The sequence below is a fragment of the Protopterus annectens genome, chromosome 5.part0, assembly GCF_019279795.1.
Source record: "Protopterus annectens isolate FY-2018-M chromosome 5.part0, PAN1.0, whole genome shotgun sequence".
NCBI lineage: Eukaryota > Metazoa > Chordata > Ceratodontiformes > Protopteridae > Protopterus > Protopterus annectens.
Genome location: NC_056735.1, coordinates 855,510,749 through 855,527,568, shown reverse-complemented (window position 1 = coordinate 855,527,568; position 16,820 = coordinate 855,510,749). Strand labels below are relative to the sequence as shown.

Genomic DNA, 16,820 nt, shown 5'->3' with positions numbered 1-16,820 from the left:
GTTCAGTCCTGGGTTCTCTCCTGTTTGGTTTCTATTCTCTGAAGACCAGGCCAACATGAAGGGACTCTGGCTGACAAAGTTCGCAGATGATTGCAAGTTTGGAGCTATTATTAACTCCCCAAGTGATGCTGACATCCTACAGAATGGCCTCACTGAAACCAATGACTGGTGTCAGAACCATAGCCTTAAGCTCAATGCCAAAAAATATGTCGTCATCCCCTTTGGGAAAAACACAGTTCCCATGAATTACCACATTGATGGTAGCCCACTGAACACAGAAACCGTTATAAGAGATCTGTGAACACAGGTTGACAGCAACCTCTCTTTTGATCACCACATTGCCACTGGTCAGAAAGTCCTTCTATGTGGCTCATCTCATTACTAAGGGTTTTGCATCCAGGAAGAAAGAGGTCATTGTCTCTCTTTACTCTTCCCTCATTAGGACAATCATCGAGTACAATGCCCCATTAGGTAATGTACCTCACTACACACCAGCAACAAATGGAGAGGCCGCAAAAGTACCTCACAAAGAGGATCCTAGGTCTTAAACACTTGTCCATATGGACAGACTCAAAAAACCTCCAACTATTCTCTGTCTCATATTGCCTACTTAGAGGCAATCTCTGCTTGACTTACAAAGCCATGTCTGACCCAGCTCTGTTAGAAATGCTACATCTAAAGAAATCCCAATCCCTCTGCACCATACACTCCAGAGACCTTAACCTCATTACCACAATTAACAGAACATGCTGAAGGGACAGGTTCATAACCCAGAGACTGCCCATGCTGTGGAACAGACTTCCCATACATGTCAAGCAGAACACATGGCTGACCCTCTTCAAGAGAAATCTTGATGCATGGAATGGAAACAGAAAATTCACCCCCGAGGATAACTCCAGTGACTCTTCTCGACTGAGACACTGGGAACTAAGGTCAGGTGGTACTATGCCAGGGTAATCCCTAGTACATACCCATTAACCTATAAGAGCTAGAAGGGTATGGTGTGTGTGTTTGTGTGCGTATGTGCATGTGTGCATGTGTGCGTGTGTGTCAGTCATACCAGTCCACCTACATATCTTGAAAATAAGAACACATTTCCTCAAAACACACGAACATCGAGCTAAAAATCTGAACATCTGAATAACATAAAACCTATTGCTTCCAGTAGGAATGTGGGATAGTACTCAAACAGACATTTAAAAGACAAATAACAAAAAGGGTATACACACATTATCAAAGAAAAGGTGTACAATATATACACTTTGGTGAACTGTATCGCAACACTCTAGCCCAAAAAGTCATTTTTTCATCAGAAAAAGGGAGATATAAAATGTGTATCTTCTTTGTTAAATTATTGTTGCCACTGGTATGATGATCATTTAGTGTGGTTTTCTGAGTAGTAGACAGCTTCAAAAGTCAGAAATGATGAGGGGATTCAAAAATTGTGTGCAGGGATAAATTAAGCCTAAACATAGCTGCATACCTCCAAAAATAGGGGCATCCTAATTCCTGTCTGAAAATAGGAAATGTTCTTTAAAAAATGGGAATATTGAGATTTATAAGTGTGTGGGTATGTATGTCTAGAAAAATGGACAAAGCCTGAGAAAATGTGTGTGTGTGTGTGTGTGGGGGGGGGGGGGCAAAGGCCCAAAAATAGGGACAGATTTTAAATATTGCTATAAATTTAGAAGGCTGCTAGAATAAAAGGGTTTGTGTTAGCAAAAGCATGCATTTTTCTGAAGAATTTCAAATCTGCAGCAGAGACGTATGTCATTATTTAATTACTTCAGTCACCAGAACATCACAGTGATTTGCCAGACAATCACAAATTTTATGAGGAACAGACCTAACATATGAGACAAAAATCTGGACATTCTGCGAAAATCTGGACAGTTGAGAGGTAAAGTATCACTGTCCGAAGAATATTTTTTTCCCCTCAGAAATTGAAATGTAAACTTTAAAAAGGCAAATGCCTGCGTGCGTTACATTTAGGTAGCCACTCCAATCTTTGTAGCTGCTTTCATCTTTTTAAGTAATATAATCATCATTGGCGAATCTTGGAATTTTGGTCAGGTACTGTCTGAGACTGCCCATTAAAAGCTAACACCTGGCTCACACAAACATAGCAGGACTTCCCCTGCAAAGTCCCGACCTGACCTGCTACAGTAAGACTATTGTGAACCACAGAAGGTGGGTTGCTGCCAGAGAGTCTTGCATAACTCGTCCGTCCGTCTAATTCCTGAAAGCTGTGGGGAAATTGCAGAGAAGGGAGGCTGGACTTCCCTGTTTTCTGCTTATTTATTAAGCGCTCTTTGTGGTAAAACTCCGCAGTACTGCTACCCTCAAGTTAACCTGCTGTAGCCGTGCATCGACTGTTGTTTGCAAATGTCTTGTAATCGCAGCTACAATATAGCATTTCTATGCTTTCTTTTCCTTCTAGTCATCTCAGAGGAATGCACAATCCGCACGTTTTATATTGGAATAATGGAAGAGTTTTGGGACTACGCACCGTCCGGCCGCAATCTAATCACAGGACTTCATGTAGAAGATGATCCGTGAGTTTTCTTACTTGTTTAAACTGTTTTGATTAACCTCAAACTACTGCTTACTATGTATTTTTTTAATCAGAGTAATAACAGGAAATGCACCTGCAATTCCTAACTCATACCATCAGTGCCCAGGGGAATGGATGCAACTGTACCGCTATAAAACTGCTCTTTGTAATGTAGCTGCATTATCTAAAATGCAATTTGTATTTTCTATTGTAAAACATGAAAGGGGTCGTTGTGTGTTGTTCTTGTAGTATTTTACAACGAAACGCTTGTACTTCACCAGTATGTGTACTTTCTTTTTAATCAGTAATTTATTAACATTTATTTATTTATTTTTCTAGTCAGTATGATATGACCTGATTCAGTAAGTTTTCATAACTGTTTTTCATTAGTCATTTTCCATATCTGTTCTGGTCAAAGTTTCTGTACTTCATTGCAACCACTTACACAAACTTAGTGTTAAGTGTGAATTTGTCATTATGATAGCAGTTTCAAAATGTTAATCCATTTTTAGTTTTTTTAATGTCTAGGACATAAATATGAAGAAAATCAGGTATGTACTGCAAAATCAAGGAAGTTTGAGAGGTGTGATTTGTGGTAGTAGCCATATTTTTTAAAAATATTGTTCTTTCAACTAGATTAAACTTGTTAAGTATAAGTGCTTATTTTCCATGGGTGAAACAAGTGATCTGCATTTTTCCTGTCATACACTATGCTGCTGGAAATTCTGTGACTCAGACTTGGTCATTATACATTGCACAAATCCCTATTGGCTTAACCTTTTCACTTCTAATAATTTTCAAGAAGATTGTGAGCTTAGCAACTGTTTTTCATTATTTATTGTCCCTGGGTATAATGGGCAGTATCTCCAAAGTTGCTGGCCACATTCTGTTGAAGTGCTCATGCAATGACACTGTGGCAGTTATCAATGAAAGATATTCAGCTTGTTATTTTAGCTTCAGAGGCGAAGGAGGAGGATCAGCATAAATTTTAATCAAAGGAAAACTCCACCTAGGAACTCAAAAATGGAGTTATTTTAATACATCAAAATCCTGTAGGTGCTTCTTTTAATCCTGTAATTCAATCATCAAAAAAAGAGCCAAATGTCTCATCTTAAGTTTGTGTTATTATGATATATTTTATTTTAACCAGAGCATAAACATCTTTTTGTCTTCTACTTTCTTATTAATTTATTACATTGTAGCATATTAAGTCTTCAGCAAAACCCCAATCCTTGACCATAACAAAGTACCTACTATTTTTCTATGCTCTTCAAAGGGCAAACTGCTCTGTGTACTTTTGCAATGAGACCACACTCCTGAGTGTTATTTCCATGAAGCACACTGCTGAGTGTTGTGACCTCCAACAATCACGTTCCATAAACTGAACCTATGCTGTAAGCTTACCCCTTTACCCTTTTGTTTCAGTATCAGACGTTATGCAAGCGTCGCCACAGTTGTAGCACCAGTTCTATGTTAGGCTTATTCAGTCTCTTAGGAGCTCCTGTGACAGTGGATTTCCCTTTGCTTGTTGCCTTTTCACCTGATGCAAAATGTAATGCAAGCAGATGCATTTTCACTAGTTCTGCAATGATAGACAATCTTCATTCACTGCAAAGATATAGTTTGATGTGGTAACTGTACAGCAGTGAGTCCACAAGTTTTTTTTTTTTTCCTGCAAGAGCTTTACCTAGCCCATTCCACTTACTGGCCACTTTCTTACAGGTGAGTATTACTGGTTATATCCACAACAGTATTCTTATGTCACAGTGCTTCTATCAGTACACATATATTTTCCCATTTACCATTGTTGCCCACTTTACTATCTGTAAAGCACTTCTGCAGTCATCTCATACGAAATGATGAGCAGAGCTACTGTTAATTTGGCTGCTTAGATGGGAAACCATAAATTCATCCCAGGCTTAGCACCAATGTCCCTTATGGAACATAGGAGCATAGAAAAATATTAGGCAAGTGATCACATGGTCCATAATATGCCCAACCATATATACCTTTAAGCGGGCAATCATTAAAGCTGTTGCCAGTCTTTTCAAGCACTTAATAGTGTTCATCTCCAAACTCGAGCAGGGCAGTACATGATATTGTCAAAGAAACAGTAAAGTTCCAAACATGGCTTAGTTCAAAATATTTAATGGGTACAAAAAATACACAGGGTAAGCGCTTTCATGGACCAAAGCTCCACTTCATCAGGTCATAATAAAGCATGTCAGCAGTTACTCAACATTTAAACCTGTTTCATCCAATACAAATCAAGTTTGAGAGTGATGTAATAATTGGCATTAATTAACCCCTACTCAAGAACTCTTCTTTCAATGAAGCTAGGGCAATGTTCAAGTCAGTTTCTTTATTGTGAAGACGCATAATGCGATAAACTTGCCCCTTAAGGACATTCAATTTTGTATGGTTTGGATGCATACTGTTGTTGTGCAGGATACTGTTTTTCCTAACACTTTTCCTGTAAACTCTGGTGGTGACAGTGTCTAGCATATCCCTGTTGATCTGCACATCTTTGTTTGTTTGTGTCTTTTGGCTTTTCCCGGTTAGGGGTCGCCACAGCAGCACTCCGGTCCGCTAATGATTGGTAGTTGATTTTTACATGCTGAGTTACCAGCCCTGACGCACAAGGTATGCCCATTCATGCATGTCTCCACGCAGAAGACACTCTAGCTGAGAATTGAACTGGACAGCGTCTTACTGTGAGGTGACAACGCTACCACAGCACCACCACCGTGGGTTGATCTGCACATCTAAAAAGTCTATATTGGTAGCTGAATATTTATGAGAAAACTTTAGAAGATCATTCGTACTATTAATGTACTGAATAAACTCCAACAGTAAATGCTCCGTCCCTTTCCAAAGCAAAAAAACATTATCCACAAACCTTACATACCAACCAACTGAGGAGCTGTATCTGTCATTTGTAAGTACGTGTTGTGTCTCCCATCCTACCAGAGCCAGGTTGGCATAGCTGTTTGCACAAGCTGTGCCCATAGCCATGCCAACCTTCTGCAAGTAAAGTACTTCATTGAAAATGAGCACATTGTTCAACAGAATGATTTTCAAAAGACTGCAAATCAGTCTGCCCTTGTCATTAGATACATTGTGTGTGTGTAATAGAGACCTAACACTCTCTATTCCCCATTCATTGGGTATCACGGTAAAGAGTGAAGCAATGTCTAGTGTAACAAAAAAACACGTACCATTAATATTACCAAGTTGGCTAGACAGCTGAGAAAGGAAATCTTTAGTATCCTTTAAAACAGTCTCACACTTATTCAAAACATTACGTAGATTTTTCTCCACAAAAAATAGACAACGGTTCTGTAAGCCAGCCCCTGCTGGACACAATAGGTTTCATAGGTGGTCTATAAAGATCTTTGTGTATCTTGGATAGCCCATATAGCATAGGGGTGATGTAATTGTAGACTTTAAAATACTCAAACAATGGCTCTGTTATTAAACCAGTAATCAATAGATCAAATATTAAAAACTCAACTTTCTCTATAGCACCTGTCAAAGTATACAACGGTATGGGAAAATAGGTGTCTGTGTCTGCTAATAATTCCATCATCAAAGAGATATACAAACATTTGTCCAGCACAACTATGGCTCCACCTTTATCAGCTGGTCTTACTTCAACACTATTTAAACATTTCAACTCAGATAAAGCCTGCCTCTCATCAATAGTCAAGTTAAAAAAACAATCATTCTGTTTATCTAAAATTTTTTGTCTCAGTTGCCTCTGTAAACAAATCAATAGTAGAGTTGGGAGGGGGTACAAATACACTAGGTTTCTTAAAAACACTATCATTACAAACAGCACCCTTAAACATTGTTTTCAAAGTTAAAGTCCTGCCAAACATGTGTAAATCTTGTAGGACATCAGTTAAAACTGCCAACTGTGCTAGTACAAAAGTCAAGCCTCTATTCAGAACTGCAGTCTGTGTCTCAGTTAACACAATAGAGGAAAATGTTGTATACTGAACCTGTTTGGTTCTTTTCACTATCCTTGCTGTGTCTTCCTCGCTCTGAATCCATCTTATCCTGGGATTCTGAAACCGATTCCTCGATCTCCCTTGTATTTTTAGTGGTTCTTTCAGTAAAAAGGAATTGGAATCACCTGTTGAATCAGTCAATGATGTTGCTTGAGCTGCTAATACCGGTAGAGGAGTGCACATGATGCTTCACCTCTACCAGTATTAGCAGCTCAAGCAACGACATTAACCATGGGAATATAAAGCTTGGCTTCGTAAGGTCCTCACAAATCACTAGCTTAGTAAGTAGTTAGGAACCTATGACTCTATGTTACTGTGGTGGCTCACTGTTCTGCTATGCCAACTGTGAGCACCTACTACTCTGTCATAATACCCATGCCAATTTCCACAATTATCTGCAGTGACGTGCATGTATTTTCATCTAGGATTATATGCTTGTATTGTTGTGATAAAACTTGCAATTCACTACAAATCAATGACATTTTACTACAGCTGGGATCAGGTAGCTAACACAATGTACTCATATATTCTTCTAAAATGTGCTTTGCCACTGCCAAAGAGCTTCAATGTCAATGTAAGTGTTCATTGGTCAATGTGCAACACTGGCGAGAAAAGAGCACAACAGGATTGTCAAATACAGATGTTCCGCTCTCAGCAGTTAACAACACATATTTGCCCATGAATAGTTTTTACTGAGGGAAAAAGACACATCATAACAAAATGAATGTGTGCTGTCCGTATAATTTCAGCACTCAGTATACTGGCTCACCAATTATGATGTCATAGTAATGCACTTCATTCATGCATTTTTAATGACCTACCTCAGTTTACCTTATGAAACCATTTTTCTCACGTTTTCTTTCCACAGTTTTCAACTGATTGCCGTATGTTTTATATTTATTACACAGATACCACAACAGAGGTCCTTCCATTTAATGCATTGATTCATGAAAATAATGGAATGGGTGGTTTCCTTGCTTTAATATTTCACTCTTTCTCTGCATGGAAGCTTAGCCATGCTTTGCTTCACCTACACTCTTCTTTAATTTACTATGCAAGGTGCTATTACTTTCTGCTGCCTGATTTCCTCATCTCACCACTACTCCAGATAGTAGGTAATGCTATCCTTACATCAAAAGATGTACACTCCATTCATGCATGGAAGGCATCCCTCACCAGTTTTTCTACATGAGACATGTTTAAATGCTTTATCCTACAATATACCTCTCCTTCAAACACACTGCTTAATACTGCATCATGCTACTTGCTGTTATATTTAAAGTAACTCACAATTCTCTAAGAAGTATGTATGACAAAGCATCACATTATAATACACAATAAAAAAAGATCAGTCACATGACAAAGGTTCATCATGAAGGAGACTGACAAAGGGTTGAGAGTTGTATAGACAGCTGTTCCTCCCTATGCAAAACTAGCTGCTCACATAGATGATTGAGTGCACTTAGAAATGGACTGAAATGTCCATTGCACAATGTGGAATTCAATTCAGCATTTATCAGGCTACTGGCAAAGCTTTAGAATGGCTGTGGTGAATAACATGGATGTGGAGGGAGAGGAGAGTTCTGGGACATATTCTATACTTAATAATCTCGTTATGCCATCATCAGATAGTTATACTCCTTTACATGTTATTTCTGCATGTTTATTATTGTAATTAACTTTAAAATCCAGAAAAAGACAATTACTGTCATGTATTTCTTATATGACATTATCTGCTTACTGTCAGTCAATGGTGTACTGATTACATGCATGCTACCAAGAATGCACTCCTTTGAAACGACTGAAGTCTATACATCAACATGGAAAATCTGACTTTCATAGAACTCCTTGCAGTTTTAAAGCGAGCATGCTCATAAGGAGGATGAGGTTTTAAAGTGAGCATGTTCATAAGGAGGATGAGGTTTTAAAGTGAGCATGCTCATAAGGAGAATGAGGAGGTTTGGGTAAGACAGCAGGCATCTTTAAAAACAGGGTCAGTGCAAACAATATAATCTTGAAGAGTCAGAAGTGACAGGGATCAAGGTAGAGATGACCAAGGTCCCCTCCCCACTCATATACACCCCAATACTAATTAACACAAGAAAATGTGCCATTACACAGCAATGCATCCAGATACCATTAAAACTGAATTATTATACACAAGCAAATTTGCACATCATCACTATTGAAGATACTGTGCAGTGTTTAGTCTTCTTAAACTGTGCAGCAGAGATTAGCACTCATCAATAGAAGTTACAAAGTAACTAATAATTTCTTTTCTTACAGCAATGGTAATATTTTATTAAGTAATATTTGCAGTACAGTATCCTGTTTTGTTTAAGACAGACAAATCCTGGATCAGCTTCATAGCATGACCCAATGGCAGATAGGTTTTCCTAGATTTGGCTATGTATTAAACAAAAATGCATTTTTTTGTTGAAGAAGTATGCATCCATAATGCTTGCAATACAGTTATTACACTCCAATTTTAAAAAGTCTCCAATGACATCAACAAAATATCAATTTGTTTGCTACTACTGTTTTCTCTAGCTCCTATCCTTATATTACATACTTTCTCCTACTACTTTATTACTTCAACTTTCTATCATCCTAATCATACAACCCCAATTTTCTCTCCATTTTTGTTTACATGTTACCTCTGCATATTTTTTATCAAACTTGTTCCTGCTAAGCTATGTAATCTCTATAGTTAGTGTATAATTAAAAAATGTTTTGTGTGTGTGTGTGTGTGTGTGTGTGTGCGTGTGTGTGTGTGTGTATATATATATATATATATATAAATATATATTTATATATATATATATATATATATATATATATATATATATATATATATATATATATATATATATATATAGTATATATAGATATATATAGATATATGTATAAATATATATATATATATATATGGTATACATTCATTTGAGCATCCACACCAACCTTGAACGGGTTTAACGCCAAATCAGAATGTCAAATTTGAAAGTGGCGAACAGTCGCAATGTCACACAAAACACCAAATGCGACATCTCTGACCGCTCTACCACCTAAACAAGTGCTACCATGGGTCAAAAATGGGAGATATTGTGTGTTTTTCATATCTCTGCTTCTCAATTTTGAAAATCCGCTGCACTGCTTTCACACATTTTATGATCGGCCATCCACCGGCCGATCAAATGCATGTATACCTATATATATATATATATATATATATATATATATATATATATATATATATATGTATATATATGTTAACTGGGAAAGCCCAACTTGGAACAAAGCCAATTTTCAGTGGAGGCCCAGGGAGAAATGCTCCAGGTGCATGTCTTTGTAATGTGGGAGGAAACTGGAGTACCCAGAGGAAACCCACATGAACACAGGGAGAACATGCAGACTCCACACAGAAGGTACCCCAGCCAAGAATCTAACTGGAGAACCTCTTGCTGTGAGGCGACAATGCTACCGCTGCACCACTGCTCCGTCCTATATATTTATGTATTTCAAAAGACGTGGTAGGTAAATTGAGTACTCTAAATCAGCCATAGGTGTTAGTGTGTCTGCATTTGTGTGGTATGGAAGAACAACTATGACTGTGTTAGCCAACCAGCAGTGTCAACATTGTCTCTTGATTATTATCATTGTTGAAGTGGTTGTAGATGGAAAAAAATCTTGAATTGACTATTCTATAAATTACTGTATTAGTCTGTTGGATTTGTAATTATATTTTATGTAAACTTACCTTGTGGAGCTTTTCTCTTTAGGACTCAAAAGGGGCCAAAAGTCCAGTCGGACCATCCTACTTAAAAAACTGGAAATAAATAATTGAACGATCAAATAAATACAATAAAGGACAAAAAGGTTACAGACACAATAACCAATCTACATGCAATCATATTCTAATCCAGGAACACAAACCATCAAAAATTGAATTTAAGATGATTTTAGGACAACTGACCGTTGTAATGACTATAGAGTTTTTTCCTGCCAGAGTAATATTTATTATGCCAATTCTTATGGCAAGCAGTATAAGACTTTGCACTGATTATAAGCCATATGCTTGATAAAATAAAACAATGTGTAGTCCTAACACCCTTCCAAATGTGCTACTCCAGCATTTAGTGGCTTTAAGAAAACTGAATATTTTAAAAATATAAAAGTACTATAAGAAATAGGCCAACACAGAGGGTCTATGGCTAACAAAGTTCGCAGATGACTGCAAACTGGGAGCCATTATTGAATCCCCAAATGATGTGGACATTCTCCAAAAGGTCTTCACTGAGACCTGATTTGCCTGCTGTCAAAGCCATGGCCTAAGCTCAACACCAAAAAATGCATAGTCATCCCCTTTGGGAAAATCCTGTGCCCATGAACTACCACATAGGTGGTAGTCCACTTAACACCAAAAGTGTGATAAGAGACCTAGGGACACAGGTGGACAGTAGCCTCTCCTTTGATAACCACATTGCCACGGTGGTCAGGAAATCCTTCTACGTGGCACACCACATCACAAAAGGTTTCTCATCCAGAAAAAAGGAGGTCATTGTTCCTCTCTACTCAACCCTCATTAGACTAATTATAGAGTACAATGCCCCGTTTGGTATGTACCTCATGAGACATTTACAACAACTGGAAAGGCCACATAAATATCTCACAAAGAAGATCACCAGCCTCAAACAGATGCCCTATGCAAACTGTCTCAAAAAACTCCAGCATTACTCCATCGCATATCGCCTATTCAGAGGCGATCTCTGCCTAACATACAAAGCTATGTCAAACACAGAGCTGTTGGACATGCTACACTTAAAGAAATCCCAGTCCCTCTGAGCCACGTGCTCCAGGGACCTAAACCTTGTCACCACAATAAACAAAACATACTGGAGGGATAGGTTCCTCTCCCAGAGACTTCCCATACTCTGGAATAGACTGCCCATTCATGTCAAGCAAAGCACCTCATTAGCCTCTTTAAGAAAAATCTTGACGATTGGATGGAAAATAGGAACTTCGCCCCGGGGATCACTTCTGTGGCTCAGCTTAACAGGGGCCCAGGAAAATAATTTTTTGGATGACAAAAAACAGGTAATCTTTATGGCTAGGCTTATCTAGACCCCAGGGCCAATAGCCTAGTACCTACCTATGAATATACGAACCTATGAAATATACTGACCTTATTAGTGAAATCATAAGCTAACCTGATTTCAGTATGTGGGTGCTTGTGTGCTGTTGCAGTTAGAAAACCTGTAGTCATTTTTTACTTATTTGTTTATTTTTGTTGTTAAATTTTCAGAAACAAATCAATCTGCCACACATTCCATGACTTTCTGTGCAGCAGATCACTGGCTATGTTTTATGAGGACAAATCTTCTCACACACATAGGATGGGACATGGAGAATTTGGGCAGCTTGCTGCAGTCAGAAGCTAAGAACTTAAGATCATTAACATAGCAGAACAGCAAAAAGGGATGAGGCATACCAGTTTACTGTTATTTATAGTACAACTGGATGACCCCAATAACATAAAATCTCCACCCACACTCAAGGCATAGAGCTTGTTGACATCACCATTTCATTAAAGTAAGTAACAAACACAACAGCTGGTCATCAGTGTCAGTCTCCCCACTTAATAGTCAGAACAGATTAATTTCAATATTTTAATAAAACAAGTGCCTAACTAGATAACCAAAATAACCTAGGTGTTGTTCACTATCCGTCAGCCCACACCCCTGCATCCCATGCCATAAAGCTGCATTGTGGAACTAAGACTGTTTATGTGTGGGGATCAGTGTGATCATGGCATACATCACTGATGTAATAGTTGCAAAGTTTGAGTTCTATTTCTCGGCACACAAATGTATTAAAAAGAGCAAAGATTAACTATTACCAATGAAATCGGATAGCAAAAGGGATCTGCATCCTTCTAAAAAGTACACAGCAAATGTGGGCGGTTTAGGGGAAAACTTCACAACAAATATACACTTGTGAAGTACCAAATATATACAGACAACAACTTTGATTTAAACTGCATTTTAGTTGTGGGGGACAGCTATTTCTGCATAGTATTAAATACAGAGGAAAACAAATAAATAATAGCACATACAGCATTGCTTCTTGTCTCTATCAGAAGTTGTGAATAATTTCTTGCTATGGACAACATAATGACCTGAGTTCACCAAGAGTTAAATATATCCATCAACACAGTGCAGCATACAATCAAGGCAATGCATTATTCAGATGTTAGTATGTCGCTACCGTATGGTGATACAATGTTATGGTGTGCTGCACATTTGGCTTTGTTTTGGCTTACTTTTTATAAAGTGTGCTGTACTTCTACAACATTCTCTTGTGCCTTTTGCTTAACATATAGCATTCTAATCAAACTATTAACATTGAATAGGATGTTTTTAATTTTTCATTGCTTTCTTGTTGATCTTGACCGTAGCAGTTCATCCAATTGCATATGTACCATTTGTTTCTTCTAAAAGGCAGAAAGTCTGGTAGGGATACCCAAAGCCATCACGCTAATAGTTTGCTTTGCTTATGCCTACCCAACACTACCTTTCTAACAAATGTCTTATGTGCAGTGATGTTAGTGTGGAAAAAGCTGCCCATGCTTTCAGTGCATGCATCAATCTGTAAATGCTAGTTACATTGTATGCCATCTGCAAGATCTGTTCTCTACTGCAGGCCAAGCAGTAAAACAACCTGGTGTACAACACTTCTAGTCTTTCTTATAGAAGTGTGAACAATGCCATTCAGTGTCATTAGTATGATAAATTTTGTCATGGGGGGAGAAATAGATCAACTTGGATTTAAAAATGACAGATCATTTTTTTTGGGGGGGCTGCAGTTCTCAAAGAGACTTTCCTCCATCTGTCACACTGATCCATTAATTCTACTGGCTTCCCAGCCTTTGTATATTAATTTACATTTGCTAACTGAATTACTGGCCTGCCTGTGCTGAGGACCCTTTTTCAGCCATGACAAAATAAATAAATAAATAAGTAAACACTCTCATTGCTCATTAAAGTTGACAATAGAAATACAGCTGTATAGTCTTTCGGAGTAATCGTCTTAAGTTTTCTGTAATTTAACTATGAATCCAATCTGTATTTGTGCTGCACTTTATTATGGTGTAGCAAAACAAAATGTCCTCAGTTTTGAAATTAAAAGGTAGATTCTAGTATAGGAGAGTAAGGTAACACTTAGCAAAAATGACATATATCACTGAGGTAATAAATGAATGTAATAGACATATCTATACCTACACTAATATTTTATAACTATATACTAAACTAAATTAAGAATATTAATTTTAAGTTGAACATAGCTAAATTCTTGCAGCAAATAATTACAGTGCTGATAATAGAAATACCGCCGCAAGTACAAATGTATATAGCTAAAGAGCTGGTATAGAAAACTAAACATTCATTCTTTCTGGCACCAGTGTGTAAGCCCCTATGCTTAGTATGGCCTAGCGGAGGTCAACAGCTGGTCAGCATGGATGATTATGTAGCCAGCTTTATGGTTAACCATTTTCTCTGAAGTAATAGTATTCAATTTCTTTTACTGAGTATTCCTTTTTTTTGAAGTTATCAGTATTATCAAATCTCTTACCACTGTCTGGTATAATGTTCCAGTTTAAGGGGCAAGCATGGAGAAAGCGTTTTCAGAGTACTTTAGATTGAAATAAGGCCTTATAAATTGCAAGGGTTGCAGCTTTCAAGGATTTGGAGCTCGTATATAAATATATATATATATATATATATATATATATATATATATATATATATAGTTACATTTGTTTACTTAGATAGTGTGCTACCACAGCTGATGGTTTGCAGGTACTGCCTTGGTGAAATCATTTAAAAAGAAAACAAAAAGTGGAAGAGAGAGGCAGTAAGATTCACATATCAAAAACAGAACATAAAGTGATATACAACAGAATATGTTCAGTAACAATTAAAATATGTCGTAATAATTATCAAAGGAACATACATTTTGCAATTCTAATTGTTTATATTTCGGACATATATCATAGTGGGAAAAGCTGTGAGTTAATAAGAGTCAAGGCAAAGGAGGGTTAGGAGAGAGGGGTTAACAGGTATTAGAAGCTGATAGAGAGACTAAGGCCTGAGGCTGAGAGGCCCTTAGGTGATGTGGCCTATTGTGTGGAAAGTACCGTTTAATTTGTTATGGAGAATTTTTTTACATTCATCTCTGATGGTGGAGAAAGGGGATTGCAGTACCTTTAGGTGTGTGTACATGTATGGAAGGGAATTGCCATGGTTCAGAAGCAAGGATAGAGAAAGAGTAGTTGGTGTAGTGTAGACTGGTTTCTGGGGAGTGCAGTGGAGGTGTTGTTTGGGGAGAAGTATCTGAGGTTGCATTGTCTGTGTTTACTGTAAAGATTGGCAGCTAGTTTGGGAAATGAGTTAGGCTGGAGGAGCTTGAAGATGAGAGAGCCTAGTAATATGTCTGCTCTGTGCTGCACTTGCCTTTTTAGGTATGAGGCTGTGGTGGTCATGAGAAGGTGAGTTAAGGTTGAAGCAAAATATATCATTTTTGGTAGTCTGTAGTGTGAAGGAGGTTTTCTTTGAGGTTGTGACTGTCATGGACAGTCCATATTCCAGTCTGACCAGGAGGACTCCATTGCCTATAGCTGCTCTGGCTGGGCTGGATGTGTAGGGTACGATTTTCCTAGTCCAGAAGAGAAGTGTGCAACTTTCACCCTTGATTTCTCAATATAGTCATGGAATGTTAGTGATTGGTTTAGCCATAAACTGAGTTTTTTTAAGGAGTTGATTGATCGTTTCTGTTAGTGTGCCATAAAAGGGTAGTGATATTGAGTAACTCTGGTGTTTTTTTGTTTTTTTTTAATATTTTGTTGGTGCCAAATATCATGCTGTAGTTCAACATTATGTTGTGGTTAATGAACCAGGAATTGAGGAAGTTAACCTTGAAAGATAAAATTGGGTAATTAAGTAGTCAGCATAGACTGGCTTATACTACCCCTAAATAACCTCTTTTCCAGGGGCAAATGATCTATATGTTATATTACTTTAACTAGGTCAGATGAGGAGGAGGATGGTCTAGGACTTATATACTGGGGTTTTCTCCATCCACACACTGCAGATGTTTTGATTTGTTTATATCATGCAGCATATATCTGCAGTGGAATACAAGCTGATACTTAGACCAAACTCCCATGTGTGTAGATGTTGGAACATTTACGAATATCACATTGCTACTTCCAAGTTTTTTGGAGTCCTTCATATGTGGTCTCCGCTAGGTACTGATTCCAGTAGCACCTGTTCCTTATCTTCCACTTGAATAGGACAGGAAAGTTAGTCCTCATTTTCCAACACTTCCAGTAGAAAGAGACAAGAGCTAGTCCTCAGCTGCTAATACCCTACCCTCTGGCTGACCTTGCTTTAAGCAAGTCACTAGCTCAACACAGCTCATCGACATCATAGGTGGGCAGAGCTGTGTCAAGGGTCATATACATGACGATATATGAAGAAATAGCTATGCTGAATTTTCTAAATGAAAATATTGAAAAAGTTATGAAGCTGTGTTTTTCAGCTGGACTCTAAGCTTATAATTTTGTTAGATTCAGTTATTTATTTGCTACCTTTCTTTTATAAAGAAAAAGAAAAGAAAAAGAAAAGTTGCTATAGCTGTACAGGGTGTGTTGCCATGAATTTCAGATGGATTGCAGCACATCTAAAATAAGCTGTGCATATATTCAAATGCTGAATGACTCAAAGGAAATTAGAAGTAGCTTTATAATAAGTATTTCATCAAACTCAGTGGGAGGTAGCTATTCATAGTTATTTGAGTACTGCCAGAAGCACATCTTTCTGTCTGAAACAGTGGCATTTCTAAGCAGGTGACCTCATCATACTAGCAATGAAAATCATTTCATGACTCGGCATTGACACTGGGGAAGCAGTACAGTTTGTATGGCACATTGACTTGTGCAACGTCAGATAAGCTCACAGACACTGGCAGTGCATTTTAAAGTTGTACAGAAATATTCTGCCACAAAATAAAACTGAACTGTTGAGAAAACATATTTAACTTTCATACCTGAGGAGAATGATCAATGTCTTATGTTGTCAAATAATGGTAAAGGCAAGCTGCTGAACTATGCAGCAAACAACAAATGCAGAAAACTACCACTTTTTATCATTACCTGCATAATCATGACAGTAGTTGAAGATATGCACACTGCATGC

At 37.7% G+C, this 16,820-nt stretch overlaps 1 protein-coding gene across 3 annotated transcripts in view; it reads left to right on the top strand.

Annotated features, from left to right (window-relative positions):
* The first annotated feature begins 2,291 nt into the window (after positions 1-2,291).
* Positions 2,292-16,820, top strand: part of HEPHL1 (hephaestin like 1) — a 571,952-nt gene continuing 557,423 nt past the window's right edge. For all 3 annotated transcript variants that reach the window (XM_044072648.1, XM_044072649.1, XM_044072650.1), the window contains exon 1: positions 2,292-2,555. In XM_044072648.1, the coding sequence (XP_043928583.1) occupies positions 2,386-2,555 (170 nt within the window). In that variant the 5' untranslated portion in view covers positions 2,292-2,385. The remainder of the gene's footprint in view (positions 2,556-16,820) is intronic.